General features: G+C 43.7%; 2 protein-coding genes across 12 annotated transcripts in view; one reads left to right on the forward strand and one right to left on the reverse strand.

Annotated features, from left to right (window-relative positions):
• Window positions 1-66: 66 nt before the first annotated feature.
• NUDT13 (nudix hydrolase 13) lies at window positions 67-19,326 on the reverse strand. Of its 8 annotated transcripts, XM_060274892.1 has the most exons (11): window positions 17,547-19,326; window positions 15,035-15,251; window positions 13,728-13,830; window positions 12,959-13,098; window positions 11,533-11,640; window positions 10,235-10,341; window positions 7,963-8,088; window positions 6,800-6,911; window positions 4,988-5,142; window positions 3,203-3,427; window positions 67-127 (listed from the first exon to the last, which is right to left on the reverse strand). In XM_060274892.1, exons 2-10 carry the CDS (start codon window positions 15,102-15,104, stop codon window positions 3,233-3,235), a joined length of 1,116 nt encoding a protein of 371 aa, XP_060130875.1. In that variant the 5' UTR covers window positions 15,105-15,251; window positions 17,547-19,326; the 3' UTR covers window positions 67-127; window positions 3,203-3,232. The 8 variants fall into 8 exon arrangements, with proteins under 8 accessions (XP_060130875.1, XP_034993930.1, XP_034993932.1 ...); XM_035138039.2 differs by lacking the exon at window positions 67-127 and having other exon boundaries at window positions 2,458-3,427; window positions 17,547-19,325; XM_035138041.2 differs by lacking the exon at window positions 67-127 and having other exon boundaries at window positions 2,458-3,427; window positions 15,157-15,251; window positions 17,547-19,322.
• Window positions 19,327-19,528: 202 nt separating this feature from the next.
• The window catches only part of P4HA1 (prolyl 4-hydroxylase subunit alpha 1), a 28,739-nt gene continuing 27,159 nt past the window's right edge, over window positions 19,529-21,108 (forward strand). For 2 of the 4 annotated variants that reach the window (XM_035137793.2, XM_035137794.2), the window contains exon 1: window positions 19,671-19,818. In XM_035137793.2, the coding sequence (XP_034993684.2) occupies window positions 19,718-19,818 (101 nt within the window). In that variant the 5' untranslated portion in view covers window positions 19,671-19,717. The other 2 variants (XM_035137795.2, XM_035137792.2) reach the window with 2 other exon arrangements.

Genomic DNA, 21,108 nt, shown 5'->3' on the forward strand with positions numbered 1-21,108 from the left:
TAGGCTGTCATTAGCCTATTTTACATAAGGAGTCAACAGTAGGTTGCAGTCCCGATGCAGCTGAGTCAGATCTGACTTCTGTCTTGTCCTAAGTATATCCCTTTTAACTGGCTTTCATCTTCCCCATCTGTAATATGAGCAAATTGATTTAATAAGTTGCCAAATGATGTCATAATCTCTCTAGCTTGTGAAAGTAAACTAATTTCAAATGAAATAACTCACCCTGTGTTAAAAGGGATGATAAACACAAAGCCAGATTACTGCCCTTTCTTCAAGCTCTTTTTTCTCAATACAAAATTAAAAAATTGTAATGGGGAGAATGTTTTTTCTTTTCTCCCTTCATTATAGTTTGCATTAAGATTGTTTTTATTATCTACCTTTGTCTTTCCAACACCCCTCACTGTTAAAACTCAACTTTCATGTAGGTAAACATTCAAAAACAGCTGCCGGTAAAACAAGAAGAAGGTCCTACAACAGGCATCCCCAAACTGCGGCGCTCCAGATGTTTTGGTCTACAACTCCCATGATCCCTAGCTAACAGGACCAGTGATCGGGGAAGATGGGAATTGTAGTCCAAAACATCTGGAGGGCCAAAGGTTGGGAGTGCCTGTCCTAGAATGTTATCGTCTTTCTGTCCTCAAGTAGCTACTGGAAGTATATTTTAATTTTGATACTGCTTTTCCATATATGTAAGTTATACATGGTGAAAGTTTACAGCCAAAGGACTAACTGCATCCTGAAGTGGGGGTGGGGGTGTGTCTCAAGTGCAATGCTGCTTCCTGCCATTAAATGGTTTCATGTCACAACTCATTGTTTGGTGTTTGTGGAAACAGTGGAGAACTTCAGTCTTTAACTATTTTGTCCAGGAGTGGACTCTTGATACCCAGCAGGCCCCAATCACTATGGACAATGGTCAGGTATGAGGAGAGTTGCAAGCCATGAACAACAAGTTACCCCGCTTTAGCAGCTTTCTGAAGCGTAAGGTTGCCACCAACTATTAGTAGCATCAGTAGTTGCTACTGAAAATGGGTGGGTAAAAGGCGGAATTACTTTTTCCACTGAAGAGTGACAAGCTTATTTCCTTTTGTAAAATGGCCTGTTTACATGGTTCAAGATCAAATATGATCACCCTGTCTGAAGTATTTTCTTCTATTTTCTATTTCTATTTCTATTTTCTACTTTTCTATTAAGTACCAGTAAGTACAGTGGAACCTTGGTTTTCGAACATAATCCGTTCCGGAAGACCGTTCGACTTCCGAAACGTTTGAAAACAGAAGCATGCATTTCCGGAAGCATGTCCGTCCAGAAAACTCAATACGGAAGCCGTGTGGCATGTTCGACTTCCGAAAAGCATTCGAAAGCCAAAATATTTGACTTCCGAGACGCTAAAAAAATAGAGGTACCATTGTAACTGCTTCTGCCCTGCCTTAAAGAAAACATTTTTCCACAATAGGAGAAACTACTGACATTGCTAAGCTTCAAATCCGCCCATTTCTTGGAACGGAATACATCCCGAGAGAGGGAGAGGGTTATGCAAAAAACAAAAACAAAAAAATAGAAATATTACAGCTGCTCATAACTTCTCTCAAGATACCTAAAATACTTGCTCAGTCACTTGCTAGTCTTTAACATGAATGGAAAATTATTCATGCTTAAGGTAGAGTATGCCCTGTCAATTAAAATAAATCTCAACAGTTCATTTATCAAACATCTATGGTAAAGAATGGACAATTGCTCCCAAACTTAAGTAGAGGAGGTCGTGGATGCTAAGTGTAACATTTGTTGAGGCCACAAGAAGCCCTCCGCTCCACTTTGGTTCCAAGAATCTCATAAGGTCTTTTTCTCAGAGAGTGGCAAGCCCCAATACAGTGTTCTGTTGGGCTGAAACATCTGGTGAACTTTCCTGAAGAAAGGGCAGTTGCTGTGCCTTCCACATTTTGACTGATAAGCAGGCTCCTGAACCGAATGTGACCTCTATATGACTGATCTGAGTTTACAACTGGAACATTTAATTAAATAAGCTGTTGAACCAAATGGGTGCTTCAATTGCATTTATCACTGCAACCTAATTCCAGCTATATTTTTGCAGCATTTTCGAACAAGAAAACAGTTGAGCACTCTGGCTTGGAAGCAGTGTTTGGGCAATATTCCCAGAAAGAAGAAATCTGGGCTGATGGAATCCTTTTTATTTGCAGGACGAGAGTGTTATGCACAGACAACGCCCAGGACAGGAAAAATTGTGGACTACCATAGGAGAAACAATGAAGCAAACAACAACAACAACAATAATAATATTTCTGGTTTGGTATATCAGTTCCTTTAAAAAAAGTAGGCAAACAGTTCAAACCTCAGAGAGCTTATAGCAACAGCAGTAAATACTAAAGGCAAGTCTAACTACTCTCTGCCAGGAAGATGGAATTCAGTTGCAGGCTGTCACAGAGGAAGTGAAATAGAAGATGATAGCCGAATGCCTTTACTAAATTGAACTTTACAAATGACTCTAGAGTATTTGTTTTTCAGCTGCCGGCAGGCTTTAAACTGTTTAGAAGTTAGTACAATTAAGCAGCATATAAATGTCGCTAAATAAAATAAATAAATCACATTTCAGGTGGTGTAAGCTTTTGAGAGGCTTTTGTTTTTAATTGGAACTTTGGCATTGTATCTAGCAAATAACTTTACCAAACATTGGGAGACTCTTTAGACCAGAGCTTGCCAACATGGCACTGCCTACGGGATCCATGCCCCTCACTCCTTTTCCCACTGAATTTGGGCCTGAAATACTCATTCTATTGCTGCCAACGGCAGAGGCGGTGGGGTGGGTGGGTGGGTACGGTGCCCACAACAATTGCAAATCATAGAATTAAATGTGCTCATGAGCCCCAAAAGGCCGGCAACCATTGCTTTATACTTAGGGTCAACTCTGACTTACCAGTTATACTCTAGAAAAGCACTTGGGAATGATTTCCATCAAGAACTGTGAAACACTGGAAGCTGCAGTGACCCTTAGCAGCATTCTCCCCCCCCCTCCTTTCAAACCCATCCAGGTGATATATATACACCTTCGGGATCTGACGGACAAATTCTTTAGCCTCAGGCAAAAGTGTGAAATGGAACCAGCCTCTCTGCCTATAAACGCCCTGCAGAAAATCTTAACATAGGGAGTCACTGAAATTGGGAGGCCAACTGGCACTCGGATTTTTACCTGGAGCAGTAAATGATTGAATAAGTGTCTCTAAGTAGGCACAGGAGCTTGATTTTTGACCCATTCCTGAATCAGCTGGTGGGCTATGGCTTGCTTAGGTGGCACCCAAAATGAGAGGTTGTCATCCTTGCCTTTGGAAGGTTTTGGGTTCCGCCCAAGAGCCTTCACCACTTCCCCATGGCTGAACCACTCGGCAGCTTCTAGCTCCTGTTTGTTGATATTAATCTGCAAATGAAAAGTTTAAAAAATAAAAACAGCAGCGTCATAACGAGAGTTTAGAGTAGTGTTGTAGTTAACAGACAGGAAGCCTCAAGTACCAATCTCGCCCCTGTCACAAAATCACGGGACTGCTGAGCGGGGGTTACATATGAGTATGACCCCTGTTCCGCAGAGTACACGCAAGTACTAGTTATAATACTGAAGAAGCATTAACCGAAACAGATGATTACCCTGGATCACTGTCTGATTTATGGTTAACTACAGATTAAAACAGTTACGTTTTGCCCAAGAACTGGTCGACGTGTTGCCTCCTTTTCTCAGCATTTTGACTTTAATTTGCAACACAGGGGTTGTTTTATCAACAAAATCACTTGGTGGCTAGACAATGGACTCCTGCCTCTCCCCCCAATCAATGTGAAGTTAATAACAATAACCTATCTTAACAGCAACTCCTGCAGCCCGGCTGGTGCCAAATGTTATTTCTCTGCTTTCCTTTGGACCACATCAGCGAGACCGGGGGGGGGCATTGTCATCTGACCAGCCCAGGACCTCCATACACACTGCCCAGGCTTGCACCCCAGAGAGGTCACTTCAGTGCCGCTAACACAGCAAGTTGATCTCACCCCCAGAGGCACACTCCATTCTCTCTCAAGCCAGACAGATGCCAACAACGACAAATGTGTGTGTGTGTGTGTGTGTGTGTGTGTGTGTGTGTGTGCATACACACGTATCTATTGTTGTTGTTTAGTTGTTTAGTCGTGTCCGACTCTTCGTGACCCCATGGACCATAGAACGCCAGGCACTCCTGTCTTGCACTGCCTCCCGCAGTTTGGTCAAACTCATGTTCGTAGCTTCGAGAACACTGTCCAACCATCTTGTCCTCTGACGTCCCCTTCTCCTAGTGCCCTCAATCTTTCCCAACATCAGGGTCTTTTCCAAGGATTCTTCTCTTCTCATGAGGTGGCCAAAGTATTGGAGCCTCAGCTTCACGATCTGTCCTTCCAGGGAGCACTCAGGGCTGATTTCCTTAAGAATGGATAGGTTTGATCTTCTTGCAGTCCATGGGACTCTCAAGAGTCTCCTCCAGCACCATAATTCAAAAGCATCAATTCTTCGGCGATCAGCCTTCTTTATGGTTCAGCTCTCACTTCCATACATCACTACTGGGAAAACCATAGCTTTAACCCTAGCTTTAACCATAGCTTTAACTATACGGACGTATCTATTAGAGTCAGATATTTATGGCAGTGAAAGTAACTTCTGCTTGCCAGGCTGCTTGGATAGACAAACGGGGATGGGAATATGAATGCACCTTCACGCTCTCCAGAACCGTTTTCACTAGTCAAAACCACAGAAGAATCAAGACGGCGAAGGAATTTAAGTCACTGATCATATACATTTAGATAAGCCACGTCAATAAAGGTTGGTTCAGTAACCTTGGGTCCCCAGATGTTGTTGGACTACAAACACCCATCATCTCCAGCCAGTTTAGCCACTGGTCAGCAGTGACAGGAATTGTAGTCCAACAAGTGGATCAAATGAAAGATTCCACCACCACCTCCTTACCTTACTCCGTTGTGGGTTCACCAGGGCATGGCAGCCAATCATTAGCGTGCTGCTTGGGAATGGCCAATGCTGAGATGCAGAATACCTCACAGACTCCACCTCTAACCCCACCTCTTCAGCCACTTCTCGCCGGAGTGTCTCTTCCAGAGTTTCACCTTGGGAGTAGAAAGCGTATCTTAAGGGCAGCATCGTATCCTGAGAGAAGGCTTACAAGTTTTCTTTTGAGTAGGCATGAGGATATATCTCACGATAAGCATTTCTTGTTTATGCTTAATGGATTTCCAGCCCACCTTTTAGGTTAAATGCCCTATTTTAACACAGTTCAAGCAGGGTTGGCCAAGCCTAGTCAGTCGACCAACTCTTTTTTTTATCATGAAGGCTTGATGCTGGTGGTGTCTGAAGAGGTGGCTTGCTACGTGGTGGTACAACTGCCTTTGAAAAACCAACATTTAATAGTTGCTTATTGTTACATTTTCTTCTCAAATGAAATGCAGACTCGTCCCTGATGAGATAGGATAAAAACCAATGACAAGAACTGTTCCATGAACTGTTCACATCTTTGAAAAGCCTACCTAACATTGTTAAGTCATAATAATTTATTGCACGTCTTTAAAAAGTTAATTCGCTATTTAACAATAGCAGTTAACTTACTTGTTTTCCACAAATAAACACAATGATTAAACTTGGTGATGATTAAATCCTCTTCTTTGTGAGGAAGATACAATAAAAAATGCTTGATGGGGCAGCTGACCAATTTATTTATTTTTTACTGGTCAAATGCCCAACTAAGTCGAAGAATTGAGACTTGAGCTTAACTATGCATTCTGACAAGTGCAGAATTTACTCAGCTGGTGGATTGCTTGAGAGCCATTGTAAAAAGCGACTCTGTTGTTTTGGATCAAGCAAACCAACAGAACAGGGGACTACCAATGGAGATACACGTTTCCTTTACAGCCTGGTTTCCGCCAGTACTTTAACAGAGCTCCTTTCTTCAGCTAATCTTTATCACCACCAGCACTAACCGCTAAATGCTAAACACTAGAATCTAAAACGGCAGAATATGGCATCCTGTTCATATCTACTTGCACCTTTTTAAGACTTCATCTTCAGCAGGAAAAATGCAAGAGTAATGAAATTCCTTCCAAAAATCCATTTTGCTTTTATGGCATGATTCCACTTTTACCTGTGAGCTGCAGCTCTTACAGTACTGTGCTATTTGGACCAATGGTGTGACACAGTACAAGACAGCTGTTATCATGAGTCCTAAAGCAGGACTCAGTCCAAACACCAAGTTAGACCAAGCAAGGAATCCAATTTGGCCTGCAAAGCTGTTTTCCCCAAACCAAGGCTACGTACCCCACACCTGACATTAATTGAGGGGCGGGTAGAGACATGGTTAGATTGCCTGTGCAACCAACTTTTTCAAGTGGAACTCAATCACATAACCACTCCCTGAAGAAAGGCTTTAAGTCACTGCCCATCCAGCACTGATGCTGAAAATATAACTGCAAAAAGCCTAAGACAAGTGTTTTTCAATTTGCAAAATGTCTAAGCCCATCAAGGTACTTCAAAAGCTGACTCAATTATTGTTATTTTCAGAGTAAGTACAATATAGCCATTAATTGTTGCTTCCTCGGGTTCGTACGTTACACGTGCCAGACAATGAGCAAATTCTTGTTAGGTTCCCCACAACTCATCATATATCATCTCTGAAAGTGAGCAAGTTTTCTACCACATGCTATGAGGTAGCAGCCCTCTAATTAGAATACTGTGCATGCAAACTTAACAGTCTGGTGTCACATGTTTCCTTACCTATATCACAGAAGCCAGACAGAGCACTGTACATCCCTTTAGGAAACGATGCTTGCCGTACGAGGAGACATCGGCTCCCATCAGACACCAAAGTAATAACGACTGGAGACATCTTTTTATGGGTTTTTTTTTTAAAAAAAGAAAGAAAGCCAAAATGGACAAGAAATTAAGAGTGGGATCAGACCTGCTGATTCCAATATGAAATACAAACTGCAACCACAAGTTTGGGACATGTGAAAAATGCAAGCGACCACTACAAAGGCCCCCACACTTACACTTTCCTGGCTGTTATGTTATGGGCAGACCCTGGAGCAAAACAATTGGCAGTTCAGAACACAGTATCCTGCTGTGGACTTTGGCACCATCCCGACTATCAGGGTCCACCTTAGTGCTCTTGCAGAAACAAGAGGTGTGGAATGCATCTCTGTCCCTTTAAAACTTTTTCAAATAGCCGCCATGTGGGGAGCAGGGGGCTGGGTGTGTTTGAAGATGCTAGGATTGGGATCCAGTCCATGGTACTGGGGAATTCTGAAGGAGGGAGCCTTGGTGGTTCCCCTGTTGCACAATGCTTCCCTAGAGAATCTCATCTGGCACCTTCACTAACATCTTTGAGGCACCAGGAAAAGACTTCTCTGTTATCTCAGGCCTTTGAACACCATCTTAATCCTTTAAAAAATATTGAGAGTGATACTTTTATGGCTTTTATGATGGACAAAAGGTGCTTTGACCTTTTAGATTATTTTAGCAGTTTGTGACCAACTTTCTCTGTACAGTTTTGGTTTCCATATTATTTGACGACGACGACAACAACAACAACAACAACAACAACAGTGCATACTATGATTACAATTAATTATTTTGTTTTTGTTTTAATCATGGTAAATGGTTCAATTGTACGTCGCCCAGAGAGTCCAGGTAACCGGGTGTCCAGTGAATATAATAAATTTGTGTTCCTTTCTTGGCAACCTTTCAAGGCCCATGTGCCACCGGTGAGGAGAACCAAAAGTGGATGGAGCACTGGATGCAAATTTTACCTTTGTACAGTTGGCTAGTTTCTAGATACACCCACACACCCTTCTCCGCCCCCCATCCAGACAAGCAAGAGGCATTATCAGAGTTCAAAGACACATGCCAGCTGGACAAAAATATCTGAGGGTGCCCACCTGTGGGTAATAGATTATTTCAGTGCCCTGACAAACCCGTTTGCTTCCAGCCAAGTTCTTCACTGTGAGCTGTCCAGTTTTCCCACAATACTGGTTGTTGTCATGCCAACGAAGGAGAGCCTGAGCCTATAAACATCAATCAGGTTATGAAGAACGCTGAGGGGATATGAACTGCAAGCCATTTGTTAACCCCCCACCCACACCCCAAAAAACCCCACTCATCAAAACTTGGTTTATAAAATAAGAAAGCCACTTCCATCCTTGCCAGGAGGTGGGGTTGCAGGCGGTCACGATCCCTCTGTGTGCACAGGGGCTGGGTGCCCAGTCCCTGTGCAATTGGGGGAATCCTGGCCGTGTCACTAGCCAGGACAACCAATCCGTCCGGCCTGGGGGTGTGGCCTGCTGCATTTAAGCAGTGCATAGCCGGGGTATCTGCCTGTTTCCCTGCTTATTCCGTTAAAGGAGTCTGGGGGGGGCGTGGCCCTGTCCGAAGCCTAGGGAGGTTAGGGCCTAAGGCACGCCCCCTATCGGTGGCCCCAGGGTGAGTTCCTAGTTGATGTGCATCAGCAGGACTCCCCCTACTGGTGGTTAACCCTTCCTGGACTTCCAGGAAAATGGGCTGGAGTCAGATATAGTCGGGTAGATCCAATGCCTAAGCCAGGCACCCCCAACCTTTGGCCCTCCAGATGTTTTGGACTACAATTCCCATCATCCCTGACCACTGGTCCTCTTAGCTAGGGATCATGGGAGTTGTAGGCCAAAACATCTGGAGGGCCGCAGTTTGGGGATGCCTGGCCTAAGCCAATACCGCTCATCATCTGTAACCAATAAAGTTGTGGCCTTTTATGCCCATTAGCCATACATATTGTGTCTTGTGTCTTTAATTTACCACCGGGGGGGGGAGGGGGGAGGGACATCGCCATGCAACAAATTGCTCCTGGAAATGCATATTTTCTTTTCATATGGCACAGGTGTGAGGAATCTTTGGCCCTTCAGATGTTGCTGAACCACAACTTCCATCATACCTAGTCATTGGCCATCGTGGGGGCCTGAGGGAAGTTGTAGTTCAACAACATCTGAAGGGCTAAAGGTTCCCCACACATCCTCTAACAGTAGCACAACCTCTAACAGAAAAACCCTCAGGTCAAGTAGGCTAGGCAGAAGTTTGCCCAAGAATAACCACTGAGCTTCATGGATGAGAGACAGATCTGAGATTCCCACAACCAAACACAACACTACACCCTGCTAGCCCTATAACAAAAGGAGCCACACCATCTTCTTTGGCCTCCATGTCCACTTGCTCTTAGGAGCTAGCTTCTCAAGTATTGCTGGGGGTTTATAAAATCAGAATAAATTACTCCCCAACGGATTGCTTTCCTTAATCACCACTGCAGCCCTTTGAGCGCTTTATCGTCTTCAAGAGCCCACTTTGATGCCCCTCAAGTAAGAGCACACAACTGTGGAGTGTGTGCGCATCTTTGGTCCTGGACAGCCCAACTGCCAGCTCCGTTAAGAGTTGGTTCTCCCACAGTATGATGAATAAACAACAGCCGGCAATGCTGTGGGCTGGGCACACTTCAACCAAAGAGATAAAACCATTTCTTGAGGACTTTGATGTGGTAAAGTGAAATGTGGGAACCAGGCCCAAACCGTAGTAAGTATAAGAAGTGGTTCAGTTTCACCCTCCCTCTTACATCAATGTGTTCTACATAGGAAGCTGCGTCATAGTGAATCAGGTCTGCCTAGCTCAGTATCTTGTATACACTGACTGGCAGGAGGTCTCCAGAATTTCAGGTCGGGTTCTCTTCCAGCCCTGCCTGGAGATGCCAGGAAGTGCACCTAGGATGCTAAAGCCAATGTTCCACCACCTAAGGGATTCTGTGGTGGAGCCTCTAGCAGTAAGTGGCAGCACAGAGGGGCAGGACATGACAGGCCCCAGGTTCTTAGGCTAACAATATCCGGCCTGCTCTGATCAGGGTCTCTGAATGTCATTGGCTCAGCTGAGCTGTTCTGACGGCAGGCAAATGGACCTAAGGTGATGGAAGGAGGGTTGGAGGAATGACGCAGAGAGGATCAGGCTGGAAGGACATTTGTAAGGTGAACAAAAAGTGGGAGAGAAAATGAGTTCACAGGGCCAGTACGTGCGGAGGTAAGGAAATCTGGATTTTAAAAACACTGATTTGAATTAACAGCCCCATCTTGGTCTTCAGCTTTCTAACATTAATATAATATCCAACAGAAGCAGTCTCTGTGTTTACACGTAAAATCATACCGCGGAAATCAAAGTGGCATCTTCTTCTTCTAACTGGAAGAAAGCTTTCCTCATTTCCCCAAATGATCCATTGAGTTCAGCTTCAAGGGCAGATCTTTCCAAGGATCCTGGAATTGAATAAATATGTGGGAATTGGATACTTGTTACTACCCCTACCTCCACGCCCTTTGATCTATATCAATAGCACATGATTATGGCACTGTAGCTGATAATAATAATAATTTAGTATTTATACCCCACCCATCTGGCTGGGTTTCCCCAGCCACTCTGGGCGGCTCCCAAATGAGACTGCTGCTGTCACACAGATGTCAACGTCATCTCAAAAGCGGCATGTTCTTACAAAATGAAGACACATTAGGACAAATTGACTTCAGTGAAAAGCGGGTGTGAAAAATATAGGCCTGTATACAAGTTTGAAGGTGACACCATATTATTAAGGATGGTGAAAGGCCAACTTTTCTGCGAAGTGTTCCAGAAGGGTGGCTCCAAATTGACTGAGTGAATTGGCACCAAAATAGGAAATCAGATTCTATACAATTAAGCATAAAGGGATTCACATTGGGGCACATTACTGGGGGATGAAGAACTGGCTATCTTCCACCTCGGGATTAGAGCAGGATATGTATGTATTGTTATGGGTTGGGGGGTCAGTCCAGATGATATCCTTGGATCCCTTCCAGGCCTGTGATCCTGTATTCAGTGAGGTTTAGAATCTAGCAGTAGAACAGGCTGCTGAACCTCTCAGACAAGTTTCCTTGCAAGGTAATAGCCTTCGGTGTTTCTCAAACTTGGGTCACCAGCTGTTGCTGGACTACAACTCCCACCATCCCTAGCTAGAAGGACCAATGATGAGGGATGATGGGAGTTGTAGTTAAGTGCTCTCATCAGCATCTCAACTAAGTGTCCAAGAAGGGACACGGGTAGGCTTCTTTGCTCCCTGCACTTGGCTGGATGGCACCTCATCCTAGGTAGAAGAACAATAGCCAGAGTTGTGTCTGTGAGTTTGCTGGCTGGTGCTGGAAGCTGGATATAGAGACATGTCAGTTCTGTACGGGAATAGGCCCTTCCCTGGAAACCTAATCAGGAAGCAAGATCTGTTGGGTTGTTAATGCTGTGAGCCCCTCCATCCTATGTTCTGTGCGTGTGTGTAAACAAAGCCACATATCCTAAAAATACCACCGTCTCCACTGAACTTCATTCCAAGGAAACTGAACCTTGAGTAAGTGCAGGAACCCCTCAGTCTTTCGCTGCTTGGAGATTTGGGTTGCATGCAACAGTATATTAAAGGTCATTCTAACCTAGGTCCAAAGCAAAATACGGCCTGCACTCATCTGAACATCCAACCAGCATGGAATCCTCTATCTTTTCTCCACTCTGTCTGAACTTCTCTAGAATCCTCTTGATTTCTGAAAACCAGACAAACAGAGGAAGAGGAAGCTTAGAAAGGCACATCAGCACAACATTGGTTAACATTCCTGTAATCCAGGACAGCTGTAGGGCTGGGCGATGTCAGCTTTTCAACACTGTGACGTATCACTAGCCAAACATCACGATATGACGATATATTGCAATGTTGAAATGGAGGGGATGGAACACGAAGAAGAAGAAGAAGAAGAAGAAGAAGAAGAAGAAGAAGAAGAAGAAGAAGAAGAAGAAGAAGAAGAAGAAGAAGAAGAAGAAGAAGAAGAAGAAGCAGCAGCAGCAGCTAGGAGAGGGGAAGGACAAGCATCTTGTTGCTTGCTAGCTTCCCCAGCACCACAGTCCCTTCCCCCCAGGGCAGCCTATTCTCCAAGGAGCTGATTTGTCCTCTGGGCTCCGGTGCACTCCTGCCCAATCTGAAGTCAACCTTCACCACCCGCCCGATTCTCCACACTCCTTCACCGCACGCCCAATCTGACAGCTCTTTCCTTCATATATACACCCTGGTTTCAAGCATCCTTCATCACTGATGTATCAGTACATCGCCCAGGCCTAGACCGCTGTCCTAAAACAAAAGCCACAGGTATTTTTTTATAAATCTCTACCACGAAACCTGAAGTCATCTTGAAATTTGTTTCACAGTGGAAAATTTCATAGAAACATAAGATCAGCCTTGCGAGATCAGGCCTGTGGCACCTCTGGTCCAGAGGTTTTCAACCTTTTTGGGTCCACGACTCCCTTGACCTACTGCATTCTTTCTGTGGCACGCCTGCGGGGCTCAGAAACCCAGTTATGTCACCCCTTGCCATCATGCTTAAAAGCTTCCTGAAGGAACACCAGGAATTGAAGCTTTATTAAGAGTGCTGGTACCTTCCTCTTAAAAATTTCAAACCCCCTGCCTTCTCCCCGCTCCCCAATTTAAACTCAGTGATATGGAAGCCAACAGCAGGAGGAGGCAAAACCAATGACAGGCAGAGACAAAAATTTTTAGGTTTATCCCTGTCCTCTCTTATCCTTCTCACTGTTGAATTATCCAAGGGCAACACTGAGGCTGAGGTGGAAGAAAGAGGACAGGCAGTGCTTCCCGTTGGACTGCTTGTAATAGGGCTGGCAGGTGGGGGCTGGCTGGGGGCAGACTGAGGTTAGTGGGGCAATGCCTTCTTTGCCCTAATGAGCCACCTTCCACTGCTTAATCTGCTGTTCTCCCAGGTTCTTTGGGAGCAGGCACTAAAAGCATCTTTAACACCTTAACAGGTAGGACATTTCTCGTGAAAAGGAAGGATTGTTGCAGAATAAACTTGTTACCTGCTGCATTCAACTTTGGCGCCAGGAGCATGTTTCCCTTCTCTTGCAAGAAGGGAGAGTAGTTGTGAAACAGGAAGAAAGTTCCCGAGTTAGAGGCTTCCCTGCATGCGTCATCATTGTCTTTTAGCTCTGACATATACCTGCAGGTGGAAAAGGATCAGAAACTGCAGCGCATGAAGAAGACTAACTGTGCAAGCCTACGCATCTGTTCCTACGGTATTTTCTCCGGGTGAGTTTCCTACTGCAGCCCAACATGTAATTTCCTTACTTACTTCTACACAGAAGTTAAGTCCATCTCAGATCAATGGGGGTTATTCCCAGGTAAAATGGGTACAGGGCTGTATCCAAAGTATTCTGTGGTAGAATCTGTTGTTGCATTCTCCATCTTTGTGCTCCAGATACTTTTAAAAATACTGATAATACAAGGTCTGTTATTGACTGACTGATTGAATTTATATCTTATCTTTCCTCCCAAACAAGCCCATGGCAGCAAACAGATCCATAATTTAGTAACATCAACAAAACACAACATTCTAAAACCTTCTAAAAACAAATACAGTTAAAACGGAAAACTGTTACAATTAAAACACAATTCTATCCAGAGATTGCTAAGAACAGTAGTCTTCAGCCACCAAATGTCTGGGTAATTAAAACAGTAAGCCGTAAAAACATACAGGAGTAATTCTAGCTTCATCCCATTAACAACAAATTCTAGCATATTGGGCTCAACAAAGGGAAACCCCAAATTCCCCACAGGTTAGGGATTTACCTCATTCTCTTGACATAGGTTGAATACAGCCTGGAATACAGAGAAGAAGCTCTTCTATATCCCACTCGATAGACCAAAGTGATTACCATCTTGTGTGCCATAGCTTAAAAACAAGAAAAATACCATATTATTATTAATAAGTCATACATATGCACAGATATGCATCTTCAAGGATATATATGCACACACACACACACACACACACACACACACATACAAAAGACTTATAATAACTCTGATGGATCCTCTGATTCATTTATAAATGAGGAAAATCAACACTGTGAACCCATATTGCATTTTTGGGAAAACCAAGTTCCTCTTTCAATATTCAATAAAAATGAAGACCAATTTACCACAAGCATGCCTCACTGCCTTTTCTCTCTCTTGTTCTTGTAAAAAGTGTAAGTTAATGCAAACACCCACATTTTCTGTCTGCTCGCCTACAGAAGATATCGCTTACAGTCTCCTTTTTTTTTTGCCAATAAAACTCTTGCTACTGTAACTATGCATGAAATGAATTCCTTATTTTCCACCTTAACTGCACCATCCAAACAGAACAGGAAAAAACAAACAGGGTGCCATAGGATCCTGTAGTATCCTCGGATCTTTACTGTCTGACAACAGACATTTGAGAAGAAACTGTACTTTGCCCTAAAAGTCACAGACAGAAGAGAGTTCAGGAACAGCCGCAGAAGCTCCAGCTCTTCCTACTTACCGGAAAAAAGTCCTTATTTTCTGGTAGCTGTCCCTTCTTGTGGAATGTATTTTAAAAAGCACAAAGGTACATTAACTTTCCTTCCATTCTGCCCACCCAAAACAGCTGCTGCCTGCCTTACAGTTGTAGCTATTCTATCAAGCAGGGGACTAAAATGCAATCCTATGCATGTTTACTCAGTAGAAAGTCCTTGACACCCACTAAATTTGATGAGATTTATTTATTATTTCTGTTTCTATACCATTTGCCATTCAAAATTTCAAAGTGGATCAGAGATAAAAGTACATAAAAATATTAAAATGTATAAAATATGCAAAAACAATGGAAATGCTGTAACTTCAGTTGCAAGATGATTTACCGACATGGTGAGGAGTTAAGAGTATCTGACTTGGGAGAGACCCAGGATGAAATCTCTACTCAGTCATGTGACTCACTGGATCAGACACAGCCTCTGAGCTTACTCAGTACTTCTACAGTAGTGTGGACAAAAGTCTTCAGGCATATGCAAAAGTGGAAAGGGAGAAGCACTCAGACAGTAGTTTTTAGTTTTGAAAACAAGATGTGTTCCTTATTACAAATGTCCTATTTCTACCTGTGCAATGCCAAAGAGCATGAAGCTCTGCTCCCAAGAAAGAGTTATACGTAAGTGGGATTTCTGACATCAGTGAAGGAATTCAAACTCCCAGGAAGACTCTGTGGCAGGTTCTTGCATACCGTAAATGCTAAATCAATGACGGAGAAGTTGAACTTTCAGATCTCAAAAGTGCAGACTTGCTTTTTCCTCCAAGCTGCTTCTCAGTCTTAAATACCTGCAAGGCCAGACAGTAGTCAAGAAAGACAAATGTAAGCTTTTGACTTACTGTTATATAAAAGCACACGGCACTTTCCACCAGCAGGAAGCATTTAGCAAACACTCCACACTGATTGGCGCTCTGTTCAGGTTGTCTATTAATCCGAACTACACTACCCATAATCCTTTGGCTCAAAATGGGCCTCTGGGAAGTGTAGTTCAACAGGTACAATTCCTTTAACAACATAACCAAGAGTGGAGGTACGTATGCTGAAAGTGCCCTAAAGTGCTTGTGAATATTAGTAGGATTTGGACAGCCCCTTTCCTCATTTTCCTCCAACGTTGGTTTATATTAAATTTATCCAAGGCTTCACACAGCCCAAAGGAGACCTGAAAGGCAACAGTACACAAAAAGATAAAGCTAACAACAGAAAATGTGTTAAAGCAATGCAAATATACTAAAAGTGTTTCTCCAAAAAAATTACCTACCATTTAAAATATACACCCTCATCAAACACAATAATGAGCACCAAAAATTATTATAGCAGGAAACTATTGTTACTAATTACTGATAATAATTACAACACAAAAATAAATGAGCAAGCCACTTTTTAAAAGCAACCGCAACAAAATATTTGTCAACCTGTGGCTTCCCCAGAGGCATCTAGTTGGGGGAAAGGATGCTGAACTAGACCTGATCTTCCTCTGCCTTTACGTTAGTACTGTACTGCTTACGCAGCATTGCTATACGGTACTATTGTTTTCTATTTTCCCAAATAAGACTGCCAACTCAAATTTATGGTTTCTGTATTGGGACTGCAGGTGACCTTTCAAGTTGTGATAATGGAACAGAACCAGCTATTCATTTATAGATCCAGTTTTTGGTGCGGTTTGGAGCAGAACCCAGAATAAATCCGTAAGATGCCACGCAAATCTTTTTGTATTCATCTGATGTAAACCATTGCAGGTTTGTGTGTATGGAACCAGCCTTAACTGCCTCTTGTGTTTCTGGCAACTGGCCCAGCAGCAAAACCACATTCGTAGGAACAAATGTACCTGCTTTGTACCAAGCCAGGTAATTGGTCTCTCTACCTCAAAGTTGAAGAGCTGCTGCAGCCAGCAGCAGCTCTCCAGAATTTCAGACAAAAGAATTTCCTCAGTGCTACCCAGGGCTTTTTTTTCAGCCAGAACTCCTCAGAGCCTGGAGTTGTTTGAGTAGGCTACTACAGCCAACACTTACCTTACTGCATGAGGAGTCAATAACAATATTCAATCTATAGAACAAAAAGTTAAATGAAGTCTCTGAATCTGTGTAGATTAAAACAACCACTTTGAGGATGTCATTTGTATGCTTAAGGCACTCTGGCTGATGAATTCTTAAACTAAACTAAAAATAAATAAATGGGAGTATTTACAAAGTATATTGATAGTGCCATCCTTTTTGTTTTGTTTTGTTCTCAAAGACAGTAATAAAGGTTGCCAGGCATTTAACTGGGAGATATACATCCATACACAATTTGAAAAATGAGCCGTTATGGGGATATGGCACACTTGTTCTTTGAATGATATACAGCACTGCCGAGTTTTGCTTGAGTGTTTCTCAGGAGCTTCCTGAACATAGCAAACACTATCCAATTAATCCACTAGGCTAATAGGATTAACTGAGAAAACAGCTCACATAAATCTCTTTATAACAAGCAAGACTTGAGGAGTGTCTATGATAAAGGATACGTCTAGCTTGCTTGGCAGAAAGATAGATGGAGCTTTCGTCTATTAACATATATAATGCTTCTAACACAGTTTACTTGAAAAATTACTTACTGTGCTATGCTGTGGGTAAGGAGACTGATATTACAGTATAATAATAATAATAATAATAATAATAATAATAATAATAATTTATTATTTATACCCGCCCATCTGGCCGGGTTCCCCCAGCCACTCTGGGCGGCCATTATGGTCACATTGGCACTATGCATGATGCCCCTTTAACAGTCATGGCTTTCACCAAAGAATTCTGGAACTATAATTTTTTAAGGGTGGTGGGGGTTGTTGGTGTTAGTCTGATAAAAGGAAAAAATACATTAAAATAAAAAGGAGCATTCCTTGGCTGTCTAAGATCCAGTTTTTGGGTGAGTACTCTTTGGTGAATAAGCCCCAGCAGAGATTTAAAATCACAAAAATGCATCAATGTAAGGTGTGGAAATATAGGCTGTTAGACCTTTAACCCTTACAAGTTGCTTCCAGAGTTCCCCACTTCCCTTAGCATAGAAAGATACTACACATTTGGTAAGTTAAAAAATGCTTTACTTACAAACTCTTCAAAGGCCATATTCATGTGCTTTTCCATACAGCACTAGGAAAACACAGGCAGTTTAACTGAGGTTCCAAAAAGAGATAAATTATTTGTATAGAAACACAAAGATTGTTTGCTTAAACCAGTGGTGTCCAAACTTTTTTCAAAGAGGGCCAGTTTTGATGAAGTGAAGGGCCATGAGGGCCGACCAAAGTTGTTTACCTTTTTATGATTATACCAAGTTGTTGAGTTTTTTTAAGGACTTTACCCCAGGAAATAAACTGCCACAAGGACCGGATTAAACCGACCGGCGGATTAGGCCCCCAAAACAGACTTTGGACATGCAAAAGCATCCAGCTTTGACCTTGTCATTTGGTGCAAGTGGGAGAACAAATGACAGGCTACTCTATTGCTTTAACCCCTTTGTGCATTAATTAGAGTTAAGCATCTATCCCACAGTTACATGACCTCTATTCCCCTCAGACCATTGTAGCTATGTGAGAAGAACAGTGGTCTCCTAGCAATGCTTAGAAACCTTAAAACTACAATTCTCATGATTCTTTGGGGGAAACCAAGTGGTATCATAGTGAAGTTGTTCCATAAACTGGGACCCGCAGATGGTCCTGACCCCAACAACATGTAATTTCCCTCCTACTGCACCATAACATCCACCTGTTGAGTGTGGCTTTCTGAGCAGGGGAAGCCTATGCATGTAGGATCCAATGGGAAGTGTGGGACCCCAGTCATTGCTGAGATGTCCCAGGTAAGGACACTGAAGACAGGGCCAGCTGCGCAGCTCCACTGCCACTTCCAGAGCACATCTAATATCTGAAGCAGCTTCTGTTGGGCTAAAGGTAGGTCCTGGTCTGAGAATGTTAATGACTACCGTTCTAGGTCATACTATGGGGAACATACCCATGGAGCATCCTCCTAAAAGAAAAACAAATACGCCTTTTCGTTATTTTTAAAAAAACCCAAAGTAAGAGTTGCTTCTGTGTAGTTAAGCCCCAAACTACACTGGTAACATCAGTAGGAAGGATTTATACGGACTGAGCAAATTACATGGTTCTTGTTGTTGTTACTACTAGCCTACTGTACTACTAACACAACCATGAAAGCAAATCTCACAAGACAGCAGTTACTGCCGGAGTCAGTCCCAATGTAATGTCCTGAATATACAAATCAGGCATTAAGATACTAGCACACCACCACCACCGCAACAACAACAACAATTGATGGGTGCCGATTGTGGGGTGGGTACTCCTCATGCCTGCAAGTTTTTCATTGGGCCCCTGCATCATCAGCATCAGAATGCCAGCCCTTTATTCCAGATTAATTCTGGTTCATCCAGACTAGACGAACTCATTCTAGTTCACCCAACTTTTCGGGGTGGGGGGTGGGGAATCCAAAACAAAACCCTGTTGCCAATAATCCACGATTGGCAGTATCTGAAGAATCCATTTACGCTTAAGGTATTAATCTTGAGCAACCCTTCACCCCTAGAGCAACCATGAAACTATGAAACGACCCGTCAGTTTTGAGCTACCCAGTATGCCCTACACAGAACACTTTCTTGTCTGCAGAAGCCTGGCGAGTGGCGACGTAGGAGCGTTTTCAGCGCTATTGATGATTAATTTTTTTAAAAAAAAAAATCAAAGCCCCCTACTCTTTTCGCCCCGTTACGTAGCAGCACATCCCTGGGCATGTTTCCTCCTGCATAAGGAGCCCCGCGCTGTGTTCAATGGGCGATTCCGCCGCGCGCGCCCCCTCGGGGAAAAAAAGAAAAACCCTTTCCCAATTAATTCAAGGCGCTAATTGGCCCCCACCAGAAGAGGAGAGAGGGGAGGGGATGGAGCCGGGTCTCGCGCCTGCGCATTCGCCGGGGGCGCCGCTGCCGCCGCTGCTGCTGCTGCTGTTGCTGTGCCCGGCCTCACGTACAGCTCCGGCGGCCGCTTCCCTCTCCGCGCTCCGAAGGGTCCGCCTCCCAGGGCCGGCGGTGGGCGGGATCCCGGCCCGCATAAGCATTCCGAAAGGGGCCTTGCTGCGTGCAGTCCCGGACCGGGCGGAGAGGCGGACAAGACGCAGCAGCGCCAGCAGCAGCAGCAGCTTTTGGCAGCTTTCCTCCGAGGTGCGTGGAGGGGCTTTTCTTCCCATTTCCCACCCACTTCCCCCAACTCCTGGTCGCGTGCATGGAAGGGGCTTTTCCCACGGGAAGGGAAATAGCTGGCATGCCTGGCTTTGCTGCAGAAGCAGCAGCAGCTGCGCCCAGAGGAACTAACTTCCCCATAAAGTATGTCGTACTTTTTATTTTATTTTATTTTAAGCATTGGGGTTTTTTTATTTCTAAAACAAAGCACACAATCCCCCACAAGTGTGCTTTTAACAAACAGCCCTCCATTGTGGCTACTTTGCTGGGCTCCCCTCTTCGCTACCCCACCACCAACAAAGGCATGCTGCGTGGATAAGTCCCCTTTCGCCCTCTTTCTGGGGAATCCCTTTCCACCAGGCACTTTCTCTTCCCTTTCTTTTACGCTGCTGAAGAGTGCGATGGACTTGGCATAGCGCTCTGTCCCTCTCCCCTCTCCCCCCCCCCAAATAAAATTGATTTTTTTTTTAAAAAAAAAAAGTTCCTGAAAATATCTGTCTAGTAGCAACTCGCCCAGGACAGCCCAATCTTGTCAAAAATTCTTGCACAGTTCCGCCCATGTCTGTGCCCCAAGGGAAAAACGGGTTTGGGGCTGACGTGGATGTGGGTCTTCCCCCCCCCCCCTTCACCCTCAAGATTGCCTCCTAAGCCTCTTCAGCCATTGAGCTTCAGAGGCTGTTCATTTTGCGGTATAATGAGTGGAGTGAGTTTCTGTAATCAGTAGCATATACTGAGAGTAGTATATGAGAGAAACCTGATTCCTTCCTTCCTTCTAGAATCTCCATCTCTGGCTGTTACTCATTGAGCAGATGATAGTTATCCAAGTTTGCATGTGGTGCTTCTTATCCGGATATCTGTATTCATGCAAGGCCTAACAGTTGAAACTTTTTTAAAAGACAAAAAAAACCCCTGACTTAGCCAGAGAATAAGTTTTACTTAGACAAACATGCGTTCGTTTCCAGTTATTTCTTAAGAGAGTTATACAACTGTCAAGCAGGATTGGTTTGTGCGGAAATTCCTAAGCAAGCAATGGTTACCTCTCTCCCTTCCCCTTTGTAAATTGATCTCTTTGCAAATAAGAGGGTACAAAAACTGCAAGAATGGACTGAAGAGCCAATACAAAAAGAGGGCTGTTTACACAGAAGCTTGACTTCCATAAGGCTCTGGTACTTTCGCTAAGGCTCTGGTACTTTCTGTTAGACTTCACTTGGGAAGATTTTTGAGATGAACGAGTGTCCGTTACGTGAGTGGGGGAGGGTGAAATACGTGGCAGTAGCATTTTTTTCATCAACCTTTCGCTCGCTTCACAAACTTCTGGAGAGAACCTATTTACGGTGACTGGTTACTCATGCTTGCTAAGTATGAATAGAATGCATTTCTAAGCAGCTCACACAGACATGAAAAAATCTGAGCTAAGGGATATGCAAAGTCAGG

The sequence above is a fragment of the Zootoca vivipara genome, chromosome 5 (assembly GCF_963506605.1).
Source record: "Zootoca vivipara chromosome 5, rZooViv1.1, whole genome shotgun sequence".
Classification (NCBI taxonomy): domain Eukaryota; kingdom Metazoa; phylum Chordata; class Lepidosauria; order Squamata; family Lacertidae; genus Zootoca; species Zootoca vivipara.